Here is a 12,460-nt window from a genome sequence, read left to right as displayed (position 1 = left end):
AGTTACAAAAGTCTTAAGTCTAAATGGAGCCTCCGTGAGCAAGCCAGGATGTGACTTGAAGCAGACCGCCCCCGCAACTGTGAATTTCAAAAATCTATGAATTAAACTGTATTGCACCAAACTATGTATACGTAGACGCTAGCGTGAGTGGTTCATTTATGACGCTAGCACTCAACCGTTTACAGCTATTCTAATGAGATCTTGGTCCTGTTTTATCATCCACATGAGGTATACCGACCGGGGAGTGAGTGGAAACTCCAGATGACCATACCTGGGAGACTTCAGGGCCCCGAACCCAGACCTGATACTTAAAGCCCCCAAACCTGATACTTAAATAGCCCATTTGTCCCAACAGCAATACTTAAATAAATAATTTAAAATAATAAAAAGCTTCACTCTTTGTATAAGACATTTGTATGTTGATTATTTCTCATTTTGTAAGTGCTGAAAATATATCTGCATATCAGGTCGCCGAATGTCACATATTCTCAAAATAAGTTTGCAGCAATATCTCTAAATAGTATAAAATAAAGTCACAATCCGCATCTTTTGTGTGCTTAGTTTTCTTAAACTATGCAACGTATGTTGATAGGGACCAACTAAATTTGCTCCTTACAACCGTTAATCGTTATACCCAAATCGTTTCTTTAAAAGACGTATGTACATACCTACCTGCCTCTACTATCAATATATTCGCAAATGAGCAGTATATTTTCAAAATACGAGTAGGTAAAATACACTTATATTATATTACTCAAATTTAGTATCAATGATTTTTTTTTTTAATTTTGCTTTCATGCTTCTCAATTTCCTCTTCAAAACAATCAACGCATTATAACTATTGTCACCTGGTTCAAGGCTTCCAAGAAAAATATCAGTAAATTGTGTGTATTTTTATCACTAGTTTGTGCATACTGTACCTACTACATACCGCTTTTAAAATCGCACTTGTCATAAATGCAGGATTGTTTTGGTTTTTGGCTAAAAAAATTTATTTGTCACAAACCAGTGATGCATAACCTGCGGCCCGCATGTCAATTTCGTACGGCCCACTTAGCAATAGAGAAAAATCTAAATGTTTGGGGTAATTCTTGAAAACCCTGGCTGAGAATTTTTTTATAGAGTTTTGTTTAATTTACGTTGCATTTCCTAAATGGAACCAAATTTGAAGAACCGGTTTTTATAACACAAATCCAACAGAAACCTTACCACTTGAATTTCGCTGTCAACCCGCTACTTCTCAAGGAACACAAAAAAAAAACGGTTTTAAAAATAGGCAAAGCGAAATAGTTGTGCATCACTGGCATAAATGTACCCCGTGCAGGGATGTAGGTACGTAACCAGGTACCTTAATAAACATATTTATTAGTTTTTAACAATTGACGATGAGTTGTAATACAAAAGAAGATGTAAAAAGGAAACAAGTTTGCGAAGCTCAAATTTCGCAGATTTTATGACAATTTTACATTGTGCCCAATGGAGAGCAAATGGTTTACAGAACCGACAATCTTACACAGATAGTGCCATAAAAAATATGAATCCGTTCCTTAACGGGATAGGAAATTCCCGCCCCTTTGCTTGTTACTACTTACTTCAAGAATAATTTCCAACTACTTTTCAGACCCAGCATCCCATTCAGGAATTGTGTTGACAAAATTATTTGCTCGGTATGTCAGGGAATCGACCTCGTTATAACAGTCAACAATTATACGAAGATAAGCAGTGAACTCGCTATTGCCATGATCGTTATAACCAAGTTGGACTGTATAATTATTTATTTATTTATAGAGCGGAGACGATTTACATGTAGTACCCGTGAGCACTTAGGCCATGGGCCCATCTCCTATCTGCTATATCTACTGTGCTATCTCCCATTTTACCTAATTCCTTTAACAGTCAGCCGGTCCCTTTTGGTTAGACTTTTGGATCTCAAAACACGCACGCGCTATTTGCCCTTCTTTATTCTCCTGTATTTTCGTATAAAATACAGGAGACATACATCGAAAGTAAACAAATTTATTTTCACAGAATAAAATTATGGTATATGTCAGAAGTTGACATGAACCTAGATTCATGGAAGTTGGAGGTACTATGAATTTTATAAGGTATTTGATATATTAAACAGGTTTTTTCTTAAAATTTATCATTGGTGGAAAATACGTATATACTATTATTATGTTTATTCGGTAAAGTAAAAGTTTTTCTAATTAGTATTATTACGATGGCAACACTGGACACGCAAAATGTCGAATTCATAAGTCCTCTGGAGTGCTTTATTCATATTTCTTTTTCATCGCGCAAGAGCCAATAGAAAGTCTCAAAACACGTTAGAGGCTTACTTATGATTGGTCGTCAAAAGAAAGATGGCAACCTAAATGAAAATAGCTGAAGGAAAAATCAGTTGTAGTCAGAGCTTCCATGAGAATACATACCTATATCATGAAATGCATAAATACGCGAAATTTCTCGAAAACTTTGAATTTGAAAAGTGGTGAAGTTGAGAGTGAGACGTGGACGATCTTTGTGGTGTACCGTCTGAAGATAGTGAAATAATTTTGAAAGTGGAGAATTCAGACGTTGGGTTATGTAAAATAATTTTGATTTTCTCAATTTTATAAAATCGTTGATGGACAGCTGTCGGTAAGCCTTTTGAACGTCTGTTGGTTGGTGTATTGGAAAGTTCTTTGTCTGCCTATTTCGGCGACCATTTTGTCGAAACGGCCGAGATCCGAAAATTATGCTAGAGCCCGACAGCTGTCGAAAAAAAGCAGAGTATAAAGTATTAAATGAAATTAAAGCTTTAAAAGGACTGAGTCTGTAGTGTTCCGCTCTGTGATACTCTTACGAACAGATTAAAGATTAACAGTACAGTGCGTGTTATTGTCAAAGCGGAGGGTAGAAGTGACAGTGTCGTCTTGAGGAGCAGAGCCTAATCTAAGAAGCCAGGATGACTAACTCGCACGGGAGGATTATTGCGAAGAGCACCGAGAGACTGAGCACGGGGGCACGCAAGGTGGGAAGGTTTCAGCGCCCCGGCAAGCGGGAGGAGAGGCTGGAGCGAGCCAGCTCAGCAGTGCTTCGCCTGGGCAGCCCGGGCCCCGGAGCCTACGCGGGCAGCAAGTGGGGCGAGTCCCCAGCTCCCGCGGCTCTGCCTCGTCCGCCCACACACTGGACCAGGGCGGAGCCAGACTTCGCCCGCGGCCTGAAGATGCTGCTCAACGTGCAAGTGCAGGCATAAGGATCCTCAATACATACTGTTGTATATCAGCCGGGGCGGGGGGCACGGCGGAACCACACTACATTACAATATACACATTTATATTATGTAGGGTTCGGCCCTGCCTGCCGCCGCTCGCTTTAAATAGTTTTTAAATTGTATATAAAATGTTTAAAACTTTTAGATTAACTGTCAGTGTGATTGTTCGTTTTGGTTTGAAGAAATCAAGTTCTGAGATGGGGTCTCCGTTGTGGAAAGACAGAGCTGCCAGCTTTTATTATTTTATCTTGTGACTTGTACACCACCGTGGTTGGTCCTCTAACGAGGTCGCTGACTAGCTTTATCTTTTTACATCCTAGGTTTACTTTTTATTTTCTCGACTCTGTTCTGTACGTGTTGTGCATGTACATACCATTCTGATGGCAATTTCTCCTCTTCCATGTTTTTAGGGGAAAAGAGGAAAACTTGTGTCATTTTCACTTATGTTTTAAATCAAATCGTTAACTTTATCCGTATATTAAATTTTAATTTTAATATAGTTATGAGATATTTTTTATCAAATCTAATAACAGTATGAAGAAATATCTAAAGCAAATAGTTGAATCTGCTAATGTCATTTTTATAACAATGTTTTGGCTTTAAATCCATATATCTACATACATATAATATATATTATGATTTCAAACAGTATAGCTTAGAATATTAACAAGAAAACATAAAAACATAAAATGAAAGAAGCATAGTTCTTTAAGATTGTTGGTTAATATTGGCTGTATTGTTTGTTGTAAAAGTGACCCTCGGAATGTACCGGGGTAAACTGTATAGAGGAACCCCTCTCAGAATTGAGAGCAATGGAGATAAAATCGATTGAATGTAATTATTAGAATTAGTTTGCCTACGAAATCTATGAAAATGAAGTTACAACTGTGATATTTGATAAAATTGTTCGATGGTGCGTCATTCGCAATATGCCCGAAAGGAAGCTAATTCTGCAAGTTATACCGGAAAATATAGTTTTTGTTATTTTTTTTATAGACGCCATTTTTATTATTGGGCGGAAATAGGTGAAGTTGTAAATGATTATAATAACGGTTGATCTGTGAGAGAATTGGCTTTCTGTTAGCGATGTGAAGACACCCGGGGAACGTTCCTCCTACGTACAAACATCCGGCCGCCCCCCCCGGCCGCTTCTCCGTCAGCTATTCTTTACCTCCCTTTCTCCCCCCATGGACGAGACGCGTCCACTATATGTATTCCATTCACTTTATTCTTCTTCTGTATCTAAATAAAATTATAAAAATCTCCCTCGCACTACCGGTGAGAAGGAGGCAAAAAAATATGTTATCATTTATAAAAGGCTGGCGGCGAAGCGGACGGGTAAGTGCTCCGGCCTAATGCATTTCTTTTAGTACTGCGTAAGTTGTTAGTCATAGTCACTATGTAACACTGCTGGCGGAGCGACATGTTAGTTTTATATAAATCAATACATGCGCCCGTGCGCGGTGGTTTCCCAATGTGAATGTCAAGTGTTGGATGGGCGCATCGCAGCCATCGCGCCGTGATGAGGTCGGTGCTCCCATCCAACCCTCTCCAAGGAGATTGGTACGCCTCATGGATAGCTGATGTATGGAGAATGTGACAGCGACAATATGTTTATTTGAAGTATGGTTGACAGGAAGTGTGAGTGCGTATAAGCGGGACAACCAGTCCAGTATAAAGTACAAATTGTAACGCTCGGTGGCGGCACACAGCATATTGTATATGGCTTTGTGTCGCACGGTAGCGAAGGTCCCGCATACTTGTGAAGGTTGAATGAGACGCTCTGTAACATTCCATTGCTGAGGCGTCGTGGAAGTATCTGCAGTGGCGGGGAAATGTCAAGTGACTAGAGCGAACCTCAACGTGTCACCCAGCTAATTCCGTTGAGTACAATTTTGTCAAATGTCTCGTAGAGGCTGATGTGTGCGGCAGAAGTTAGTAGACTGGATTTGGCAATAGGGGGAGCAACTCCCACAATGGGAGGACTCCCTTCCTAACTTAACATCTTTCCATCTGCTCATAGGTATATCAAATATGAAATAAACTTTTTTTTTATTATTTTAATAAGAGCTAATATTTTCATCGCAATTGTGTTTTTCAGAAATCCGCAGCTCTTGTGGACTTAAATATATATACCAACAATTGTAATGACAATATTTTCCCTTATGTTACATTTGGTGGAAGTGCTAGTTGCGCATGTGATATTTGAAGAAGTAAGAAAAGGCATGTTTGGAATACGAACAGTACAAAAATGTATTACTCATTTAAATTTGACAATTTTAAAACTTGTCCCCGGCCATTTTGGAGATGGGGGATGAGAAAATATAATATAAATGTAACTACGCATGTCCTGGGAAGAGACCAATATATTAAGTTGTGGGTGAGCCGTACAAGTCAGGAGGGCCCTGTCCTCCACGGGGCCCCCTGCCTCACCGGCCGCCAGCAGCCGGTTGCAATTACAATACTTGTCAGTGTGTTGTGTTAGGTTAGCGTGTATGTAACCTGTGATTGACATCTGTGTTTTTATTTACACTTTCATTTTTTATCAATTCCAATGTAAATCTATAATGTGAAATAATGAAATTGTAAATCTGCTGCGAGATGCCCCGGTCCAGTTGTGGCCCCCCTTCCGGTGGCCACCTGAGGCCGGGGTGTGGGAACAAATGAAAAAGATCATATTTAAAATGTTTGTGTTAAAATTGGTTGTAAACAAAGCGTATCATAGATATCAATCGAGTGAATGTGGAGGAATGTGTGGAATAGTAATTTCTGTAAATGTACGAAAGGGCAGAAGGCCGCCCACCCTGATAGATGTAATTTTGGTTATTACGAAGATTTTTTGTTTATTATTTCAAATGTTTGGCTTAATTTTGTTTTCGGTTCGATAAAATTATATCGATAAACTTTATACGACTGTTTAAAGATAATCATTATTTTCATATTGTATGTGTAATATTATATGATCTCAGTTCTGATTTTCCGTCAATTAATCATTTAAATTCAAGAGGCCATTTTCCATGGTTTCCTTTTCAAAGTATTTCACTTTTGTAATAATACTACACTGTACTTGTTGCGAAACTTGGGAAGATCTGAATCTATAACTGTGATGTACAAAAATAGGATATTCATTCTTTTTAACTGATCAAGAGACATTGTATGTTAATTTTAAGGCACATACTATTAAGCAAATCGAATTATCATAATTCATATTCACCTCGGAAGAACTCTTCGGCCTGGAATCAAGAAAGAAGCCACCAAAAGGAGCACACATCGCCTGCGCTCCACGCTGAACTCTTCCCCAGCAGTGTTTCCCACGCTGCTTCATTTCCTTCCTCGTACACTCAGTGTCCTCAAGCTAGATCCTTCCATCTGCGCAAGACTAAAGTACCTGTCCACTTTGGCATATCACCCATTCTCCCGCCTCCCACTGGCTGGAATCAACCATTTCTCTGCCTACTCCAAACAAACAGTTTCTTCGTTGACCCAAGTGATGTTAAAAAAAGTAAATTGTGATATTGGAAGACAAAACTCCAACAAGTCCGACAAAATTAGATCGTACTGATGTTTTTAGACTACTTATAAATCCAGAAATCCTCGAGAAATGTTCCTATGGCGTGGGGGATACCCTCGCTGATCACTATTCCCACTCCCTCATCCCTTTCCCTTCCCGTCCTATCCCTTCCGGCCCCTTTAGGGGCCCCAAATATTTCAATTTTTTGCAAATTACAAAAGTCGAATGGTTCAAATGCGCAAACAATAAAGTTTATAATAGGTTAAAATACAAAGCCCTGATGCCAGATGACAAACCTCTTTGCCCGATTGCTCCGATGACTGATGACAATCACTTGGTGCTGCTCTGATGACTAATGTAAACCACCCTGTGCTGCTCTGGTTACTGATGACAATCACCCCGTGCTGCCCGACTGATGAAAACCACCCTGCTCTTCTCTGATGACTGATGAAAACCAACCTGCGCTGCTCTGATGACTGATGAAAACCACCCTGTGCTGCTCTGATGACTGATGAATACCAACCGGTCCTGCTCCGATGACTGTTGACAGCCACTCCGGCCTGACCTAATGACCGAATTCGCCTTTGGGACCCTTCTTCTGGCACTCCCGAGTGCAGAGCTGTCCTGGCGAAGGAGAGAGTGATGAATCTGCAGTAAGGTTGTGTGCCTTTTCATTATTAATTTGGTTCCATGATAACTCAACACAGTGACAATTCAACACACTTTTAAAAAGTGATATAAAGTCATTAAAAACGATGAAAAATTTTTTTTTTAAACCTTACCTAACCTACTTAACCCAGTTAATATTTTTTTGTTTCATCACTTTCCTTGACTTTATATAACTTTTTAAAGATGTGATGATTTATCCGGTCACCATTAATTTAACACAAATGAGAACATAATTATTTCCCATCTAATCTTTTGTTAAATCTAATAACTTATTATCTTTTCCGATTTTATTTCCGGGTTAAATCTTCCCCATAGGAAAAACTAAAACCCTTCCACACACTTTTCCACAAATGATCATCTAGTCAATCAACATTATGCAAGTGCATTATATATGCAAAATAAATATAAAACAATACAAGAACAACACGTCAACTCACCAGAGATCAAATGGGAAAATAATTCACCGACTCCAGATATTTTCATATCAGAGGGTTCGGCTCGGTAGAACTCCTAACATGGCCTACAAATCCTACAGATTCCTCAACATGAATATTTAAAAAAATCTGTCGTCATCCTACATGTATTTAAAATGACTGATTTTTGCATTTTTATATATAATTTTTTTGATAGATCTAATACGCCTACATTTTTAATGAGAGAGCTAGGTAAAATGCCAGTAGCCGAAACAACGAATGGTAATATTTTTAAATTGTATTACTATTACTATAATAAAATATTAACTAGCTGACGTGTACCCGGTGTTGCTGGGGCTTATCCTTAGGAGATACACATACACAATTGCCTTATCCTTAGGAGATACACATACACAATTGCCTTTTATGTACAATTCCGTAGTACATTATTTTGATGATCACAGTTTTTTTCGGCATTAGCAATAGCAAGCGCCCGAAAATATATTTTTTACTACTTGATTAGAAAACATTGACTTATCTGCTTTCTATAAATATAATATGCATGTATTATATATTATATAAACCTTCCTGAAGAAATTCCTAAAAGATAGTGAAAACCATGTGAAAATCCGTTGAGTAGTAGTAGTTAGAACTAAGCGCGCAGACAAACAGGGTTAGCGACTTTATTTTACACTATTTAGAGTTGATTATCATATATTATTTGAAAAGAACAAGATTTTTAAGAAGAAAATTTTATCAACAAATAATTATGCATTATATTAAATGAATATATAATAAATGGACAGGTGCCCTAATAATAGTACCCAGTAACGAAAAGTACTCATAGGACCCACCTCTAGCGTCTATGCATGCCAGCGTTGCCAAGTCAAAATTTGAAACTCTAAGCTAGGGCATTATAAATCCCCAGAAATACGAAAAATTACCCAGATTAAGTTTTTGAATTTATCCTTCGGGAATTCTCTACCTCCCCACCAGGGTGCGAAATATTGTAGGGAAATCGTATCTTCGGAAATTCTCACAGCCACAAATAAAAAGCAATATGTTTGCAGAAAATGTCTATAAAGTCCCAGTAACTCCCTAGTAAATACAAAAAAGATCGGCGGTAGCTTTGCTTTCATAACAGGTGCACATTTTAACTGTTTTGTGGTATCTAGATTTGAATATAAAGCGTGGTGTTTTATCTTTCTAACATCAATAAGATCATGATATACGCTTTCAAAATTTATTATCTATTTAATTAAAGATTTTAATGTTCGTTTTTTCAAAATCTTTTTGGTAATAATTCGGTGTTGCTGGCCACGGATTATACGAAATATTTTTAAATTATAAATACCTTCTGATTTACCTTAATTACTATTAAAGGAATCCGACTGCATTTGGGAAATTTTTTATTTTAGCATTTCAATTTTTAAATTAAATGAACATTTGCTTTCGTTGTATGTAGAGACAACCGGAATAATTTCTGTTGATGACATTTTCTTTGGTTGGTATTCCTGATATGAGTGGCTAGAATTTTTACCATTTACTCTATGCAAATAGTAGGTAGGTACTATTTTCGCCGAACTCGAAAAATAAAATAAAGGTATTTAGGTCTGTTTTATAAATAAAGAAATATTTTTAAAAATGTAAGGATATTATATAGGTTAGGTTAGGTTGGGTTATTATAAGTTAGGATAGGTTAGTTTGGGTTATTATAGGTTAGGTTAAATAAAATAATAATGATAATAATACCAAAATAGATAATTTATGCATTTTAAGTAGGCACTATTTTGCCGAATTATTGTATTACATTACTTTTTTTTAAATTTGAGGTATTCAATTGTCTCTAGCCGCTCGTTGTGTTTTCGTTAACAAATGAATCTTCCGAAGTAATTAACTTATCGGCGGGACATTCGAAAATATATTATTATATCGTGTAATTGTTGTTCTTTTGGTACATTGAGTTTTTGGAAGTTAGAAAGTCGGAGGTTTTATTAGAATGGTTGAGTCACAATGTAATCCGACGGGAAAAAAATGCGTAAATGTTTGTAGTTTTGAAACCTTTTATATAGATGTCGCAAAACTAAAATAGTGAGTGCCGGTCTCAAATGTAAAATCATGTGTAATTTTTATTTTTCGTCTAGAAAAGGTATTATTTTGCTAAATCAAACCTTTGTGAACCAAGGATACCTTTGTGAATTTCTTTGGAAGAGATCCCTTCCCATAAATAAGGATCGAATCAACTCCTTTTTCAAATGGTCAGCGAGACGTACAACCCTTACGATGAAGATAATGACGAAGAAAACCAGCAAGTCAAGTGTAATTCTAATTAATATCTATAATAACAGTGCAACTTCCAAGTAATTTCGATTAAAGGTTTGCTTATATTATAGTATTAATTTTTCACATTTTTTATGTCGCTAATATTGTAAACAAAATTACCCGCCAATGTTTTTCTTGTCCGCATGAAGTCGGCCACTTATGTAGAATCAGGATTACCAATTGACAGAAATTATTTGAAATGGCTGTCACCCCACACGGCCCATACACGAAAGCGAATATTCATTTTACGTAATTAAAAATTTCCCAAATGCAGTCAGATTCCTTTTATAGTAATGGTAATTATTCGGAATCGCTTGCCACGGATAATTAGAATTATTTTTAAATAAAAACTTCTGATTTATCTTAATTACTATAAAAGGTCAGATTCCTTTTATTGTAATTAAGGTAAATCATAAGGTTTTATTTAAAAATATTTCGTGTTTCGTGGCCAGCGATTCCGAATATTTACCAACTTTTTATTATTGTCATTTATTTTGCCTTCACCCATTGAGGGTGATCTTGGCCATGCACATTTAACATTTTTCTTATAAACAATTACAGAAATGAGAGTATATCATAGACATGTATATAAATACACAAATGTTTATACAACATAAACAAAACATAACTTAACAAAAATAAACATAACATAACATACTTAAGACTGACATACAAGTACGAGTAGGTATACGGAAAACTGCCTCTAGACCGCGAAGCTGAGTTTGGAGAGGTATACAATAATAGTGGGTGTTTTTCGTTATTTAACAAAACAGATTTTTCCAAAATTAGTAGCATTTAAAGAAAACAACTATGAAATAAACTGTTGAAAATCTTAATCTCCGAAAGTTATTTACCGATTGCTTTGAAATTTAACACAACGCGCAACGTTGCAATTTAACACAACGCGCAACGTTGCAATTTAACACAACCCGCAACGTTGCAATTTAACACAACGCGCAACGTTGCAATTTAACACAACGCGCAACGTTGCAATTTAACACAACGCGCAACGTTGAAATTTAACACAACGCGCAACGTTGCAATTTAACACAACGCGCAACGTTGCAATTTAACACAACGCGCAACGTTGCAATTTAACACAACGCGCAACGTTGCAATCGAATACGCATGTGTTTTTATATATCTATATTATACATATAGATATATAACGTTATGTTGAACGTAAAAGCAAATCGCGCTATTGTTTCTCTATCTGCACATACAGCCTGAGCCACATCAACGCGTCTATTGGAAATAAACGTATAATTTTTGAAATATTAGAAATTTTAAAATCAAACATAATTTGTTTGTTAAATGGTTCACTAAAATTACTGATAACGAAAAAAAACATATCTGTTATTAGACAAATGTATTATATACATTAATATAACATATTTCATATAAAATAATTCACAAAGTTTCATATACTTTTCCTAAATTGTGGTCGGAACCTTTGGTTTTATAGATGTGTACATTTTAATTATTTTGTGGTTATTATAGCTTGGTTTAGCTTTTTTCGAACACCGTTTAGCTCATATTTCTAAAGTGTAAACTAAAAACTTACCTTTTTAAGCTGTCGTACCCTTAGATTAAATATACCATTCCTAAGAGAAAGTCCAGTTATATTCAATTTTTCAATTAAGTCCTAAATCCTGTATCTAAATTTCGCCAATAAACAATTAGATAATGTTAATTAAGTGTTAATCTCAAGTGACCTAGCAGGTAAGTATTGTACTGTATATTTTCTCCATAAATAGTTAAGTAATAACATAGATCACTGTAGAAATGTATTATAAGTTTGTACAGCGCCCTTGAGGTGATTTTGCACAAAAACGGCGCTATACAAGTCATCCAATTATTATTATTATTATTATTTATGGCGGTAAGGGAGACAACGATTTCTATGAGCACACATGAGCTGTTCCGAAAGCCACCAAATGGACTCTACGGCCAAAACCCGATCAAATTAGCCCGAGGAGGTAGACTTAAGTGCGGTTTTCACACAAAAGAAAGATATTTACAAACTAATATGACAAACTAGTAGGCCTAAAAGAGGGAGTAATTAATTAATAAGATTTTTTCACCTGTCTAAATAAGTTTGTAAATCAGTTACAATACGACTGGTACAAAAGGTGGAAAACGCACTTGCTAGAAAGTTACTCGTCGAAATAATCGTTTTTTTTATGGAGATGCGCTTTTAGTTTTTAAATTTTGTAGAAGTCGACCGTACTTTGGGCGTCTTTGGATTTTGAGAAATAATGCCTGCATTTTAGGCCAGCGCCACACTTG

At 36.4% G+C, this 12,460-nt stretch overlaps 1 protein-coding gene across 1 annotated transcript; it reads left to right on the top strand.

The window, feature by feature from the left end:
- The first annotated feature begins 2,494 nt into the window (after positions 1-2,494).
- aqz (aaquetzalli) lies at positions 2,495-7,537 on the top strand. The gene has a single exon (XM_089647576.1). The coding sequence runs from the start codon at positions 2,948-2,950 to the stop codon at positions 3,236-3,238; it is 291 nt and encodes a 96-aa protein (XP_089503702.1). The 5' UTR covers positions 2,495-2,947; the 3' UTR covers positions 3,239-7,537.
- Positions 7,538-12,460: the final 4,923 nt, after the last annotated feature.

Source organism: Hesperophylax consimilis, chromosome 3 (assembly GCF_061612785.1).
Source record: "Hesperophylax consimilis isolate HC1 chromosome 3, BYU_Hcon_1.0, whole genome shotgun sequence".
Classification (NCBI taxonomy): Eukaryota; Metazoa; Arthropoda; class Insecta; order Trichoptera; family Limnephilidae; genus Hesperophylax; species Hesperophylax consimilis.
Note: the sequence above shows the minus strand (reverse complement) of the source record. Positions and strands in the feature narration are given on the sequence as shown.